Below are 17,155 nucleotides of genomic sequence, written 5' to 3' on the forward strand. Positions count from 1 at the left end.
ATCTAGCCAGTTGGATGCCTGCCTGGGTCAAAGCACAGTTTTTTGTTTGTTTCTTTTTGTTTTTTCGAGATAGGGTTTCACTGTGTAGTCCTGACTATCCTGCAATTTACTCTGTAACCAGGCTGGCCTCGAACTCACAGAGATCTGCTTGCTTCTGCCCCCGGAGTGCCAGAATTAAAGGCCTGCACTACCACCTCCCGGCAAAGGACTGTTTCTTAAGCCAGGGACTGTTACAAACATTTAGGGAGCGGAAAGGAAATTAATTAGAAGGATAAAGACACTACTCACGACTTCTCTTTCAATACAAAGGAAACATGATAGTCTTTTTATCTATCCTTCTAGAACTTGCTTGGATGATAGTGATGGAGAAACCTTTTAAGAATCCCTTCTACTTTGAGAATTGACATTTATTTACTTATTTTTCTTGAGAAAGAATCTCATGTAGCCCAGTAGACTGCGAACTGAGGATGACCTTGAATTTCTGCTCTTCCCTCCTCCACCTGCTGTATGTTGGGATTACAGGCGTTCGTTAGCCATAGGTCTTCCTGGAGAATTTCAAAGCTTTTGTAAATGAAATTATAGCGAACACTTTGATATGTACGGTCAGATTACTTGGAGTTAAGTGGGAAAGACGATTGAAGACAACAATGTATGTGCAATCTAGACGGTGAAGTGGACCTGAAGTGTGGATAGAATCTCTAGCGGGAATAATCCGGGAGACCGGGATGTAACCTGTTGGTTCGCATTAACGCCGGTTGGGGGACTGAGTCTAACACACCAAACGCCCCAGAAAAGGAAGGAACACGCCGGGCTCGCCAGCCCGCCACCTTTAGGGAACCAGCCTCAGCTATAACTGAGGGCACCGGCTGATGACGTGTTCATGGGCCTGGAGGCGATTGGCTCCCCAAGAGGGGCGTCAGCAACCTAGGGGACCCGGAGCCCTCGCTTATCATCGCGATAGCCGCGACCTCGGTGCGGGATGGCCGCGGAGCCGGGTGGAAGTGCTCCGAGGCTCCGGGAGCCGGCTCTCGGGGCCGAGACATGGCCCGGGGCCCCGGACAGCTAAGCGGGCCGCATTCGGACACTGTCGCCATGCCCAAGAGAGGAAAGCGGCTCAAGTTCCGGGCCCACGACGCCTGCTCGGGCCGAGGTGGGCGAGGGGCGGGGCGGGTCCGGGCGGCGGAGGGGGTGGGCAGCAGGGTCTGGCAGGGAAGACTCCGCCGGGAGCGGGAGCGGCTGGGAGACTTTGCCCGGAGTCTGAGGAGGCCTTGGCGCTGTGCTCTGTTTTAGTGACCGTGGCCGATTATGCCAACTCGGATCCGGCGGTGGTGAGGTCTGGACGGGTCAAGAAAGCCGTGGCCAACGCTGTTCAGCAGGAAGGTAGGTTTTCGCCCTTAAGACAGCATTGGGTGTTGCATTTTCCTGGGTTTTGCCCCGGTGTTTTAACTGCAGCTCTTTGGGCATCTGGACTTCAACGTTTTTGCTCTTTCACTGTTTGCTTTCTCATGTTGGGGGTGGGATGGGTGTGTGTGGCCCTGCTGGCGGGTTCTGGAGCTGAGATATTTTGTTTCCTCTTTGAGATAAAACACACACACACACACACACACAAAAAAAAAAAAAAAAAAAAAAACAAAAAAACAAAAATCAACTTGTAACCAGATGGGGTGGCATTCCTTTAGTCTCAGCATTGTGTAGGCAGAGACAGGTGAATCTCTTTAAGTTCAAGGCTAGCCCGGTTTACACAGCAGACTAAATAGTGATTGATATACTGTCTCAAAAGAACAACGCCCCAAACAACAGAATTCCACACAACTTGGTGTACTCATTACTGTCCACTGTCACTTCTTGATACCAGTCTTGCTGTCTTTGTAATTTATGTATATTTTACCATGCAATTGACATCTATTACTTTGACATATTATTTTTTTTGCCATGTTCAAGATTTTTGCAGTTGGGACTCTTAGATTTGTGGGTTTTTTTTGTTTTTGTTTTTGTTTTTTGTTTTGTTTTGTTTTTCAAGACAGGGTTTCTCTGTGTAGCTTTGGAGCCTATCCTGGCACTTGCTCTGGAGACCAGGCTGACCTCGAACTCACAGAGATGTGCCTGCCTCTGCCTCCCGAAGGCTGGGATTAAAGGCGTGTCACAAGACTCCAGTGCAAGGACAGGCTTAAATTGGATCCTGTTTCTCTTAAGCCATTGCTCCTCAGAGTTGAGCATAGACTTAACTTTTTGCTTTTGTTGTCTGCAGGGCTCACGGTGTGTGAATTTTGCACCCTCTTCCGAAGTTGGCACTTGAAAGGAGTCAGTTTCTGCAACTTTGGAGACAGTGTGCCAATTGTTTCCTTTTTTTTTGTTATTAAAATACTACAATTTGTACAATTTGGTTTCAGCTTTTGTTGTAGATCCTTAGCCCTCAGCATTCTTCAACATTGCCTCTCTCCTCCATGGTTGCTGATACATTGGCTAAGTGTTTTTGGATGGACCAGGTGCATTTAATTCTTTGCTTGTTTTTTCCTAGTAAAATCTCTTTGTGGCTTGGAAGCCTCCCAGGTTCCTGCAGAGGAGGCTCTTTCTGGGGTGGGTGAGCCGTCTGACGTCATGGACAGCAGTGATGAGATGGATGCTCAGGAGGAAAGCACTCATGAAAGATCAGTCTCCAGAAAAAAGAAAAGCAAGAGACACAAAGGTATGGGGCTTGCTTTCCAAAGCATTCTGAGTTCTGTCTAGAGTGGTTGATGCTGTCTTTTTTCAATGTATGGGTAGCTCTAAGAGGTGATACTGCTATTATGCCAGTTATTGTCAGTGATATCTCTCTTTTCCAGGATCTTCAAATTGACAGCAATGTTTATTATGTGAGTGTGTATATGTATATATATATATGTGTGTGTGTGTGTGTGTGTGTGTGTGTGTATTTATGTATGTGTATACATATATTTCCTTATATCTGTATGCATATGTGGGTTAGGGTTAAGGTTTTTTTTTTAAGATACTGAGTACGAGTGTTTCTCCACAAATATGTGTACATCACTTGTATTTTAGAGTGAATAATTGAGTAGTTTTACTATTTCCTCAGTTGTTCTGCTGTCTTTGAGTTAAGTGTAGAACATTTCCATCACTCCAAAAGAATTCCCAAACCATCAGCATCACTGCTGCCTGCCTCCCACCTTAGCTAATTTCATTCTCTTCAGATGTATCTGTTGTAGACATTCCGTACAAATGAAATGATAACATGTTCTTTTAGTCTGATTTCTTTCACATGGCTTAATGTGCTTAAGGTTCATCCATATGGAGTATGAACCACACAGTTCCTTTTTTTTGTTTTTCTTTTGAGACAGTATTTCTCTATGTAGCTCTGGCTGTCCTGGAACTCGCTTTATAGACGAGGCTGGCCTCAAACTCAGAGATCTGCCTCTCTCTCTGCCTCTTGAGTGCTGGGATTAAAGGCACTCATCACCACCACCTGGTCCAACAGTTCATTTTTATTGCCTTGTGTTTGGCTATTTTGCATTATAAAGCAACTTCAGGTATAAGTTTGGTGTGGGTAAATGCTTTCATTTCTAATAGGTAATAAATAGTCATGTAGTTTTTGCATTGTGTAGTACTCTATAAATTTTTAAGGAGTCACCAAAATGGCCATATCATTTGATATTTCTAGCAACACATATGAACATTGTAATATTTCCACATCCTTGTCAACATTTATTATTTTATGAAATTATAGTGGATATGAATTACTTTTAAAAATGGTGTTTTTATTTATATGTATGTGTGTTTTTGTGAATATTTGCTGTATATGTATGCCTGCAGAGATCAGAAGGGGGAGTTAGATTCCCTGTAGCTGAATTTGTAGGTAGTTATGAGTGGCCTGATGGACATGGGGACCCAAACTGGAAGAGCATCCATCAAGTGTTCATAACTGCTGAGCTATTTCCCCAGGTCCTTCATTTAAAAAAAAAAATAAAGTGTGTGTGTACATGTTCAAACTTTTATCTCTATGTATGTATATAATTGTGTCTGTATGGGAACCCATGGAGGCCAGAATGAGTGTCGGGTTCCTTGGAGCTGGAATTTCGGGTATTTGTCAGTTGCTTGATGTGCTAATATCATACTGGTCCCCTGAAAAAGCAGTGTCCTGGTTGGAATTTTTTTGTTTGTTTTTGTCAGCTTGACACAAGGTAGAGTTATTTGGCAAAAGAGAACCCCAGTTGAGAAAATGTCCCTACCAGATTGTCCTGTGGGCACGCCTGTGGTGTGTGTTCTTGATTGATGATTAATATGGGAAGGCCTGACCCACTGTGATTGGTGCCACCCTGTCAGATGGTCCTGGCTGATGAAATGGCTCAGTTGGAAAAGGTACTTGTCCCATGCTGACTATCTGAGTTCAGTCCCTGGGACCCATATCAGGAAGGAGAGATACTCTGTGACCTCAACGCACATGCTATGTCCTTGTCCCCTCACACATACACGTTCTATGTCATAAATAATTAAAGTGTAATAATAACAACAAAAAAGGGCAGGTTGAGCAAGCCATGAGGAGCAAACCAGTGAATAGGACTTCTTCATGGCTTCTGTTTCATTTCCTGCCCTGACTTCCTTTAGTGACAAACTGACCTGAGAGTTGTAAGAAGAAATAAACCCCTTCCTCTGTTGCTTTTGGTCATGGTGTTTACCACAGCAATAGAAACCTTAAGATAAGCAGTAAGTGCTCTTAATTTTTGAGCCATCTCTTCATTTGAGCCCCAGTGTCTGTTTCTTTCTACAATGTGCTTAATAATAGTTCCTTCGATAGTGGTGATGGTGATGATGATGGTATACACCTTTAATAGCAGCACTTGGGAGGCAGAGGCAGGTGGATCTCTACGAGTTCAAGGCCAGCCAGTTCCAGGACATCCAGGGCTACACAAAGAAACCCTGGCTCGAAAAACTAAAAAACCAAAAAATAAATAATAGTTCTTCATTTCTGTTGAAGAATTATTGGAGTTGATTGTTAAAATATACACAAAGGAATGTTGAAAACTTAAATAACATACAAATAGTTGGGTTTTAAAGGCCTTTGATGGATGGGAAGATGGCTTAATTGGTAAAGCATTTGGTGCACATACATGAAGGCATGAGTTCAGGTCCCCAGCACTCATGTGAAAAGACAAGACTGGCAGTGTGGGTGTGCTGAGGCAGAGGTAGGAGGGTTCCTGGGGCTTGCAGGCCAGCCTGTTTAGCTGGATCCTGGTTGGTGAGCTTCAGGTTCAATGAGAGATCTTGTCTCAAAAAATGAGGTAGAAAAGTAATTGAAGAACATGCTGGATATCAACCTCTGGCTTCCAAACACACATGTACCCACATACACATGTGGTCACACATGAAAGTGTATTCACACATGCACATACACACAACAAAGGCCTTAAGCACATTAGCATTAGATTTTAATCAGCTAGAATTATCAGACGCCATCAGCTGGAGGTGCGTCTTTGGACCCCTTTCTTAATGTACAAGATGAGAGAATTGGGATGAATACCGTTAGGTGTGTAATAGTGGAACACAGAATATTGCTCTTTTTCTGTTTCAGAGGACCTGGATGGGGCTGGAGGAGAAGAGTATCCTATGGATATTTGGCTGTTGCTGGCTTCCTATATCCGTCCTGAGGACATTGTGAATTTTTCCCTGATTTGTAAGAATGCTTGGACTGTCACTTGCACTGCTGCCTTTTGGACCAGGTTGTACCGAAGGTGCGACCACAGAGTGCCAGTATTTTCTCTGTAGCTGATTTTATGCTGTTTGTGATTTGGAGCTAGGCCCAGGATGATGGGCTCTTTTTATTTTCTTTACTCTATGCCTTGGCGTGACCCTAGCTTTGGACTTCTTGATACCTCTCTAAATCTTATGATACTGATTCATGCAGGTGATTGCCTTCCCAATGGCTGCCACCTTACCTTGGGTAGTGTCTTTGTTTTTTTTTTCAAGCATTATTACTTCAGACCCCAGAAGGAACTTAAGATTTTCCCTCAGAGGTTTATCTTATTGCATGGTCAATAAAAGTGCTGGGTTTTAATATGGGGTAGAGAGCTGTAGTGGGCTTCCTGAACTGTAGAGCTGTGGTGGGGACAGATTCTGAGTGCTGAGATGTCTTACAAGGAATCCAGTGGCTCTTCTCCAGGACTGGTCCTCTTTGAGCAACTAAAGTGTATTATACTGTCATCAGTTTAGAGGCTTGTAATTTTGTAGAGCCTAAAATAGTCCAAATTTAAACCAGAAAATGTAGAGAACTACAGGGTTACAAGATGAAGAAGCAAAAGTCATCAATCATTTAAGGTGATGGTGATGGTGATGGTGACGGTTTTTTGTCAGAACTGGGCAAGCTAGTACCCAGCAGTGAAGTAGTGGAACGAAGTTCACATGGAAACCAGGAGTCCTGGGGGACTCAGAAAGAGCAGGAGAGACGGGTCACATATTGGTAGGAGTCATGTGTCATGTTTCAGGCACTACACGCTGGATGCTTCTCTGCCTTTGCGGCTTCGACCAGAGTCCATGGAGAAGCTGCGCTGTCTCCGGGCATGTGTGATCCGGTCTCTATACCATATGTATGAACCATTTGCTGCTCGAATCTCCAAGAATCCAGCCATTCCAGAAAGCACTCCCAGCACACTAAAGAATTCCAAAGTAAGTGAAAATTGCTATTGGGGTTTGGCTAATGGACTCTTATGTGGTGGGTCTGTTCCTGTGACTTGTTTGTAGCTTCTTGATGGGGAGAGCTGTTGGTCCCAGCCTATTAGAGAGCTAATGTAAAGTTTTAGGGTTCAGAAGTTTCATTTCTCTCAACACATTTCTGCTGTTCTGGGCTGGTTTATGCTATCTTTTCTTAAAGCTTTCTTGTGCTTTTAGTGTATTTTTAGTCTCTTTAGCTTATTTTTATGCACTGTACATTTGACTGGTGTAGATAGAATGGTTTTGATAGTTTGGGCTAGGAAGAGTAGAAATTGAATAGTAGGTGTATACTAGTTTCACAAAGTGCTTAGTCTTGACACACATAGCATCAGGAACTCAACTGATTGTCTGTTTCTATTGTAACCTTGGCATCTGCGATTCCACTTCGTTCTTGACTTCCTTTAAGGATTCTGGTATAGACATCTTTACTTGGTAAGCCCCGGCCAGGCTTTTGCCAGGCTGTGGTAATTTGTTTCAGAGACGATAAGGTACTCCCAAGTCATAGATCTTAGGATTCCAAAATCTTTCTGTTTTAGTGTGCTTTTTATCTTAGGAGTCTGCATAGTTCATATTTATACACTGTATTCAAGTTTCTGGTATTCTGAATAACAAGTAGGTCTATTAGTCCTTGGCCCATTTTCTCCTCCCTGGTGAACACTTTACCAAGCTAGATGAATGTAGTCATTATGGTTATTTAGGCAAGTTGATCTCTTAGCCCTTGTCTTACTCAACTGGGTACTGTGTAATTTTCTTATCTTTTGAATTTGTAGGTAATTATTACAACTCTATTCTGCCCACTCTAGTCCATTCCATAGCACTTCCTGTTCTCTTGTACTTTGCCTTTATGCTTGTACATGTGATATGATTCTTCTCTCCTAGTTGAGCTCTAAGGCTGTATTAATCCCAGGAATTAAAAGGTACTATTGATTTCAAGGTAACCAAGATCCCCCTGCACCACTTAGCAATGGAGGTCATCAGGACCTTTGACCTGACTCTGTTTAATATAATGCTAGCTGATGGATTTAGGGCAGCAGTAGTGTGTTGCATGAGTAGAGTTTCACCCTGAAGCTGCTTCTGCTTGTAATGTGAGTGGACAGTGTCCCATCTCACGTCTACAGTGTCTTCCTCCCTAGAAGCATGTCATACTATTGGATTAACTATAAGGAGAGTGGTAATCATTACAGAGTTAACCATGCCAGGTTCGGAGCAGGGCAGCATTGATTGGGCAAACTCCTCATGCTTGACACATCTTAGCGGCTCCAGTGCACAATGCGAGGGCTACTGCTTAAATTCTAAAATACCCATATCTTTATACTCTTATTACCATGTCTTTTTAAGTAGATTATGAAACCAAAGTGGATTGAAAAATAAGCTCTTAATCCAGGTAGTGAGCACAGGCTACCTGGCACCCTCTTTTTGTATTGTTAGAGATCCTCTGAAGAGGATATGGGTCCTGTAATGGCAGATGCCTGGTGCATGGCCTCACCACTTATGTGCCTGTAATTGCATGGCACTCAGTTGCCAGCATGCCTAAAGGAAATTGTCCCATAGCCTGGACACCAGCTTTTTGTATTTGATCCCCTCTCTCTCTTTTCAGTAGCATAGCTTGTGTGGGACACTGGAGCCGTTGTGATGGCAGCAGAAGTGTTTTCCCCTAAAAGCCAAGCCCATTATTTTTGATGGAGCAGCAGGACGTACAGGGCATGTCTGAAGGCAGGACAGCTGGCACGGCGGACGACCCACCCCTTGTCCCCTGGGAGGTACTTCACTTCTTGTGCTTAACCCTAGCTATAGCCTGACTTCATTGAGGGGCTTGCTTTAGACTGAATTCAGCTTAGCTCATTGGTTTCCATAACAGCTGTCTGTTCCTAGAACGTCCTGAGTGGCTTGTTCCTGTTATAGGGCTAGCCCTCCTTGCCTGCTTTGTGGCCTTGTTAACCATCTTCCCTGGTGGCTACTTACTGCCTTTATATTTTAATGGAGAGCAGTGGCTGCTGAATCAGAGAAAATGCCCCACACTGTAGATAGATATTTCTGTCTTTAAAGATGAGAACATAGGGGTTGATCTTAGTAAACCTCTGAGGTTGACTTGTATTGGTCCCTCTTCTCCTTCCTGAATAGCATTGTGACTGTCTTCATGGTGCACCAGTATCAAGTTGGGGTCTGTGTGTACCAAAGTAAATCCTCTGCATTGCAACTGTAGTTGGCTTTAGAGCTGTCAGAGATATTTTTGCTTATTAATTTTTTGTTACTTAATAAATTTCCCATAGTTTATTTTTGCTTTTCTTACAGTGCTTACTTTTCTGGTGCAGAAAGATTGTTGGGAGCAGACAAGAACCAATGTGGGAGTTCAACTTCAAGTTCAAAAAGCAGGCATGTATCCTTTTTGTCTTTATATTTTTATAAATTTAATTTAAATTTTTTAAAGATTATTTATTTGGAGAGCTGGATGTCTTGGAGGGTAAGAAAGTGTACTGCATTTATAGAGGACCCAAGTTCTAGAGCATCTAGTACCCTCTTCTGGCCTCTTATGGCACCACACTCATATGTTCAAACCACTATCCACTATCCACACCCTCCTTAAAAATTTTTTTTTGGTATGAGGTTTTCTTTCGTTCTTTCTTTCTTTCTTTCTTTCTTTCTTTCTTTCTTTCTTTCTCTCTCTCTCTCTCTCTCTCTCTCTCTTTTTTTTTTTTGAGACACAGTCTATATATCTCTGTATCCCTGACTGTCCTGAAACTTGGCCATGTAGACCAGGCTGGCCTCAAACTAGCAGGGATTTACCTACTTCTGTTGTCTCTCAAGTGCTCAGATTAAAGGTGTGAGCTACCATGTCCGGCTTGTCTGTTGAGTGTTTTGACTGCATGTATCCATGTGCACTATGTGTATGCCTGGTACTTGTGTTGGCCAGAAGAAAGTGTCAGATTCCCTGGAATTGGAGTTATGGGCAGTTGTTAGCCTCTGTATGGGTGCTGGGAATCAAACCTGAGTCCTTCAAGGATAGCAAGGGTTCTTAACTGCTGAGGCTTCTCTGCATCTTTCAGATATCTTATTTAATGAGTTTCATGTTTTAATCCTTTTGTGCTATCATAACAAAGATTGGGTTATTTATAAAGAACAGAAATTAATTTTTTCATAGTTCTGGAGGCCATGAAATTCAAGGTCAAGGTACTTGCATGTTCTGTGATGAGGCTCTGGTCCTTCTAGAAGTTTTCAAGACAGTGTAAGTGTGCCTTATTGTGCCCTGTGTGTTCTCATATAGCTGTGACAGAGGCTGAAAGGGACTGAATCCATTTTAAATCCTCCACCCTTTATTTTGAGACAGGGTTTCTCCGTGTATCCCTAGCTGTCCTGGAACTCAATCTGTAGACCGGGCTGGCCTTGAACTCACAGAGATTCACCTGCCAGAATTAAAGGCGTGCGCTTCTGCTGCTGCCGCCAACAACACAGCCACCACCTGGTTTAAAGCCCTTATTTTAATGAGTCTTCACCCCATTTCCGAGAGAGGAGTCCTTAAGACATTATCACCTTGTAAGGCTCTCTCTCTCTCTCTCTCTCTCTCTCTCTCTAAGATTTATTTATTATGTATACAGTGTTCTGCCTGCATATATGCCTGCAGGCCAGAAGAGGGCTACCATGTGGTTGCTAGGAATTGAACTCAGGATCTCTGGAAGAGCAGTCAGTGCTCTTCTGAGCCATCTCTCTAGACCCAATAAGAACTGGTCTTCCCCATTTTATTTTATTTTATTATTTTTCTTTTTTTTGAGACAGTTTCTCTGTGTAACAGTCCTAGCTGTTCTGGAACTAGCTCTGTAGACCAGGCTGGCCTCAAGCTCAACAGAGATCCGCCTGCTTCTGCCTCCCAAGTGCTGGGATTAAAGGTGTGTGCAACCAACCAGATAGTATCTTGAGAGTTAGTTCTACATCTGGATCTCAGGCAGCAGGAAGAAACTGAGCCTAGCTTGGACTTTTGAAACCTCATAGCCTACCTCCTTAGTTAGGGTTTTTATTGCTGTGAAGAGACACCATGACCATAGCAACTCACAATGAAAACATTTAATTGGGGTGGCTTGCTTACAGTTTCAGAGGTTCAGTCCATTATCATGACGGGATAATGGCAGTGTGCAGGCAGATATGATGCTAGAGCTTCCTTGCAGGCAACAGGAAGTTGACTGATTCACTGGGCAGTATCCTGAGCACAGGAAACCTCAAAGCCCACCCCACAGTGACACATTTCCTCCAACAAGGCCATACCCATTCCAACAAAGCTATATCTCCTAATAGTGTTAATCCCTGAGATTATGGGGACCAGTTACATTCAAACTACCAGGCTGGTGACATACTTCCTCTAGCAAGGCCATACCTACTCCAGTAAATGCACACTTAACTATTCCCTCCCAGGTAGTGCTACTCCCTGATGACCAAGCCTCCAGAGTACTGGGAGTAAAGACATATGTAATTATAATTTAAAAAACAAACAAGAAAACAGAGCAAAATGAGAAGAAGGAAAGTAGGTAAATCATGGTAAACTATTCAGTGGTTAAGTATATATATGAACTTTTTATGTGTATAAATATTTAAAAGTTAGGAAAGGGGGGCATTTTAGTAATGTACTGAAATTATTTACATACCCTTTTGGTTAAACATTTAAGATATTCAGGCTAGTGAGGTGGCTCAGCAGGTAAAAAGGCACTTGTCTGCAAGCCTCATGACCTGAGTTCATTGCTAGAGCCCACATGGTGAAAGGAGAGAGGTGACTTCATGCAATCTCTGTTGCACATGTCCACCCTCATATGTAGAGACAAATGCACAGGAAAACAAAAATACATGTAATTTTAAATTTGAATAGTGATAATATACATGGTTTTATATCTGAGGTAATTTGGGAATGCACTGCCAAAAATTTTGTTGAACTGTGCTTATTCATTCTACTATTGTTTGACTCTGCCTGTGATCTGGGCCATAGTGAAGATCTGCTTTTTCTATCAAGCTTGTCTCCTCTACTTAACTCACTTATGAGATGTGCATAGTTACTTATCATCTCTCTCTCTTTGGCTTTTCAAGACAGGATTTCTCTACTGTGAGATGGTGACGCACACCTTTAATCCTAGCGCTTGGGAGGCAGAGGTAGGCAGATCTCTGTGAGTTTGAGGACAGCCTTGTATACAGAGTGTTTCAGGACAGCTAGGGCTACACAGATAAACCCTGTCTTGAAACAGACAAAACAAAAATTATATATATAATTACATTGTTTTCCCCTTCCCTTTCCTCCCTATAAACTGTCCCATGTAACCTTGACACTTGCTGTCCTTCAAATTCATGACATTTTTCTTGATTTTTTTTTTTTTTTTCCTGAGTCAGGGTTTCTCTGTGTAGCCTTGGCTGTCCTGGAACTTGCTCTGTAGATTAGTCTGGCCTTGAACTAACTCCCAGAGATCTTCCTGCCCTGCCTCCAAGTGAAGGCGTGTGCCACCACTGCCCAGCTGCTTTCCCTTCTCTGGATGATAGGCAAGGCATTACTTTCACTGCTGAGCCATCTTGCTGGCCCCACAAAGTTTTTAACTAAAGTCAGGAATCATATTTTCCTATTAATTGATGTTAAAAACATGGTTCTCATGAAGAAATGTGGCTCTCATGTCTTTATTAGAAACTCACAGTCTGTGCTATTAGACACCTTGTTTTTACTGAGGGGAAGCCCTAGCAGTGGAGAAATGGGACAGGAGACCAGAATTACTGCAGGATATTGAATGCTGAGAGTTCTTTAGTCCTGAGACTGGTGAATCCTGTTTCATGGTTCCTGGAATTTGGAGTTCGATTCTGCATCTGTCCCTTTGCTGCAGCAGATACTCTGAAGTCTGACAAATCACATAGAATTTGCAGTCTTTCAAACATTGGGGAATGGCTGCTAGAGCCACTTATCAGATGGTGGAAATATCAAATGAATATAAACCCATTGCTATATTTACTAATCTAAATATGCACTTTACCTTTTTCCTATAAAAGATTTATTTATTATGTATACAGTGTTCTGCCTGCATGTATGCCTGTACTGCAGGCCAGAAGAGGGCACCGGTATGCATTATAGATGGTTGTAAGTCACCATGTCGTGGCTGCGAATTGAAGATAAGACCTCTGGAAGAGCAGGCAGTGCTCTTAACCACTGAGCCATTTCTTCAGCCCCTCTTCCCCTTTCTTAACAGGTGGATTGTCTTTGATCTCTACATAGAAACCAGTATGTATACAAAGAGATGACAGAAAATTTTATCTCATTAACTTTAGTTTACCTGTTGGATTTTCCTTCATAGCATCTTAAAGAGCATGCATAATTCCTCTAAGCCACTAGATTAATACTTAACCCTACTTAGTCCCCTAGATTAAAGAGCAAGTGTATGGAACGGTTGCAACCACCCATTCAATATGAGGATGTTCATACCAACCCGGACCAGGACTGCTGCCTGCTGCAGGTCACCACCCTCAATTTCATCTTTATTCCTATTGTCATGGGGATGATATTTACCTTGGTAAGTGGGGATTCAGCACTTTTATAGATTCTCATTGTATCTGTAATTTGAAAAGGATTTGTAGATTTAACTGTTGGAAAGAACTCTCTGAAGAATAATAAAGCCAAAAATTAAAACCAGAATAATACACAGGTGCATCCCTTCTCTCCCATCAAGTGACTGTACACACACCAAAACCAAAATAAAATCCACAAAAGAAAAAAACAAAATACTTCCCAGATAAAAACAAAACAAAGTTTGAAATCAGATTTGCATATTAGAAAGACAGATATGGGGGGAAGCTAATTATATCTGAGGATGTTTTCTTGTCTCCTCTTAAGGGAAGGCTTTTACATCTTCCTGTATGTGTAGGGATCATCACTGGTTGAGAAGTGGTGTCCCGAAGGGAACATTGATAAACACACATGTGAACACTGTCAGGACCTTGGGCATTCATGTGCTTCCATAATGGAATATTAGAATAGAGAGAACTAGCTCTGTCCTTATGTGATGCTCTGATTCTTCCAAACATGGCCAGTAGTTAGAGGAGTAAATGTTCCAATGTCGTATACTTCCCATGGTTTAAAAATACTTGTTTGGATAGGCTGCCAGAAAGTTCATGTTATTTGCTGTTTATATTCTGTGTGTCTTAGACTTATGTTCAGCGATTTGTGGAGTTCCTTTCTATGATGAAAGGCTTAATTTTTTAAATAATAGATAATGTATGTGCCATGGAAATTTAAATAATGCACAAATTTATTGGGAAAGTATACATGACTCAGACTACTACTGTCCTATAACTGCAGTTAACTTTCTGGGGCCTTTTTTTTTTTTTAAGATTTTATTTATTATGTATACAGTCTTCTGCCTGCATGCCAGCAGAGGGCACCAGATCTCATTCAAGGTGGTTGTGAGCCACCATGTGGTTGCCGGGAATTGAACTCAGGACCTCTGGAAGAACAGTCAGTGCTCTTAACCGCTGAGCCATCTCTCCAGCCCCGTTCTGGGGACTGTTTCTAAAGTGTGTCTGTTTATATGTTCAAATATACATCCTCTTGTAGCTAATTTTCTATAGTCAAAATTGTGTCATAATACTATGCTTACCATAGGCACTTCTCCCTCCTTTCATGTTAAGCCACATTAATGACCTTACAGTTATTCATATTCCATATATGCCATACTAATTCTGTATAAACCTACATATAAATACTTGTATTTTTTTTCTCTTTCTTTCTTTCTTTCTTTCTTTCTTTCTTTCTTTCTTTTTAACAAAACAACGGGTTCAGGCTTAGCTTTCATGCTTGACTTGTTCATCAGTATCTTAACAGAATTCCATCTTTATCCTATATGTATAACACAAATTTCTTTTGTGATAGAATGTGTGCATATATTCTAAGTTATTTATTTTCTGTAAGGCCCTTTAACATGTTAGATACGCAAAGCATTACTCTTATAAAAATCACGCTGAACCTTTTATGTCTTTACAAATGTGTTGGTATCGTAACTTAAGAGATGAACCTTGAGACTGAACCAAGGTGTATTATGTGTAGACCAAATCAAGGAGAGCCCAAAGAAACCAAGGTTAAATTAAATACTAAACATATTTAAATGTAGATGCTGAATGTGCCTTTCTCTTGTAGTTTACTATTAACGTGAGTACAGACATGCGGCATCATCGAGTGAGGTTGGTGTTCCAAGACTCTCCTGTCCGTGGTGGTCAGAATCTGCGCAGTGAACAGGGTGTGCAAGTCGTCCTGGACCCAGTACACAGTGTTCGGCTCTTTGACTGGTGGCATCCACAGTATCCATTCTCCCTAAGAGCATAGTTACTGCTGCCCATTCCATGGGACAGCTTCCGGTCTAGTCTGTTAGTAATCAGATTCTGTTTGGAGGGGCAGCTGGATTGTATACCTGATTAGTGATGCACATGCTGTTTGGGTTCCTGGAGCTCCTATTACTGGAGGTGGAAAGGTTGAATCAAGAGGAAAAACAAGTATGATTTTTAAACATTTTAATGTAAAGTTTGCATATTTCAAAGGAGAAACCTGGCCTCATTTTCTGTGTTAAACCCCAACTGGTGCTGTTGAGTTTGTTCTTTATTCTTTTATCTCAACAAAGATGGATGATCTTGCACTAGGGAAAAAATTAGATTCTTACTTTTCAAGCAAGGAAGTTTTCCCTTATGGATCAGAGGAACCCAGAGGTTTAAAATGGTTGCTCCATTGTTGCTGCTCCTCAAATTCAAGTGAATATTTTTTTTTTCTTTTCCCTCTACCCTTCTCCAGAAATAAAGCAGGTGATAGGGTTGTCAGAATCTTATAAGATTGACTTGTGCATCTTTTTAAAAAAGCTTTTCGGATATTTATTACATGAATATTGATTGTTTTGCTGATTTTGTATTTGGGGTTTTTGTTTAATTGCACGTGATGGCAATGATTATGTGCCCCTGGTACTGTTCTAAGAACTTAATATATTGTGTCTCTAACCCTTGTGTCTTTCAAGGTAGTTGAAACCTTTCTCATTTTATGGTTGAGAAGCTGAATCATTGACTTACCAAGGCCAGAACTGCTGGTCCATGCAGGGCGAGGATTCTGACCCATGTCTTCTTTTGCTATACCACAACTTCAAAGGGCAGTCATTTTTCTTGTGGTACATAGTAGTAAAAAGGAGTAGGCAGAACATGATAAAAAAAAAAAAAGAGAGATAGAATGAGTTAGTTTGAATCTTTCACATAGACATGTATTAACTGAAAGGTAAAACAGTTGAGGAAGAATTGTGTTTGCATTAAATTGTTAGAAAACCTTTATTATGCTAAAGGTCATTTTCAAAAAAATGCACTGCATGTTGAAACCAGCCTTAAACTAGAAGCAATTAGTGGCTTTTCTCTGCCCTGTCCTGTACTTTGCAGCCTTTGTTTTTTGTTTTAAAAATCATCCTGTGTGGTTTAAGAAGCCTGGTCTTCTGTCCATACAGAAACCTTGACATCTTCCTTTGGTCAAAGTACTGTCACTGGCATGCTCTGAGAAAAGGATCTCGGGTGGTTTCTTTGTTTATTCTTTCACTAAGAAGAAAACCTTGTTTCCTTTTTCCCTCCTGAATGTGGCAGGAGGTAGGCAGTAAGACAGTAAATATTCTTATACTCAAGATCTTGAGTTCAACCCCTAGCTCTGCAGTCTAGCCTCCCTGCCTCAAAAAGGAGTCATCTTGAGACTCTTACTTTAGCCACCCGGAGTATAAGGATTACAGGTGTGAGTCACCAGACAGGATAGAGACAATATTCCATAAACATAAAAATCTTGTGAGGTAGATACTATTGTGAGCTAAACTGCTAAGTTAGTATGTTGGTTTTTATCATTCTCCCCACCCCATGCTATTTAAAGAACATTCTTAAGAAGCATCTGTTTAATACTGCTGCTGACAGCTAGCCTTATCCCACACTGAGGGGAATATTAATGTTGGTTGAACAGAAAGTGAGTCTGGGTCAGTAAAACAACAAACAGAAAACTGGTACAACCAGAATTTGGGTACTTAATTACCAAAAGCAAATAGAAACCCAAGGGCAGTGAGCCCTTTACAGATCTCTGCAATCAAAAGTTGTCTCTTTGAAGCAGAAGGAAAGAAGCACAGTCTGGAGTTCCCTGAACAAATGATGCTCTGGAGCAGAGGATGTTGTTCTGGTGGATGTGTGTCTCCCCTTTAGTTTACTTAAGGGGTGAAATAAATGTGGCTTAACAATTGTTTTCTGGCTCAACTTCTGAGTGCTTGTGCCAAACTCCATGGTGTGATGATAGATAACTATATTCTGCCTTTGAAGTTACTGCCTCTGCTGTGTTCTTAACACAATGCCAACACTTGGTAAAGTGGTTCTTCATGGTTACCATGGCTTCAGTCTTCCTCAGCTTTGGCTGAGTTGCCTTTTCTGGCTTTATTCATGTTTTGTTAATGAAAGGATCTGA

At 41.7% G+C, this 17,155-nt stretch overlaps 1 protein-coding gene across 1 annotated transcript; it reads left to right on the top strand.

The window, feature by feature from the left end:
- The first annotated feature begins 940 nt into the window (after window positions 1-940).
- On the top strand, window positions 941-16,939 carry Tmem183a (transmembrane protein 183A). Its single transcript, XM_027417555.2, has 8 exons — window positions 941-1,150; window positions 1,291-1,380; window positions 2,519-2,686; window positions 5,564-5,723; window positions 6,474-6,654; window positions 8,992-9,072; window positions 13,065-13,220; window positions 14,840-16,939. Exons 1-8 carry the CDS (start codon window positions 1,042-1,044, stop codon window positions 15,023-15,025), a joined length of 1,131 nt encoding a protein of 376 aa, XP_027273356.1. The 5' UTR covers window positions 941-1,041; the 3' UTR covers window positions 15,026-16,939.
- The last annotated feature ends 216 nt before the right edge of the window (window positions 16,940-17,155 follow it).

This window comes from Cricetulus griseus, chromosome 5, assembly GCF_003668045.3.
Source record: "Cricetulus griseus strain 17A/GY chromosome 5, alternate assembly CriGri-PICRH-1.0, whole genome shotgun sequence".
Lineage (NCBI taxonomy): Eukaryota > Metazoa > Chordata > Mammalia > Rodentia > Cricetidae > Cricetulus > Cricetulus griseus.

Bases quoted from the DNA above. Each gene is read 5' to 3' on its own strand.
- Tmem183a (XM_027417555.2), top strand. From the start codon at position 1,042: ATGGCCCGGGGCCCCGGACAGCTAAGCGGGCCGCATTCGGACACTGTC. The intron at 1,381-2,518 runs GTAGGTTTTCGC...GTTTTTTCCTAG, and splicing joins CAACGCTGTTCAGCAGGAAG to TAAAATCTCTTTGTGGCTTG. The intron at 6,655-8,991 runs GTAAGTGAAAAT...CTTTTCTTACAG, and splicing joins GCACACTAAAGAATTCCAAA to TGCTTACTTTTCTGGTGCAG.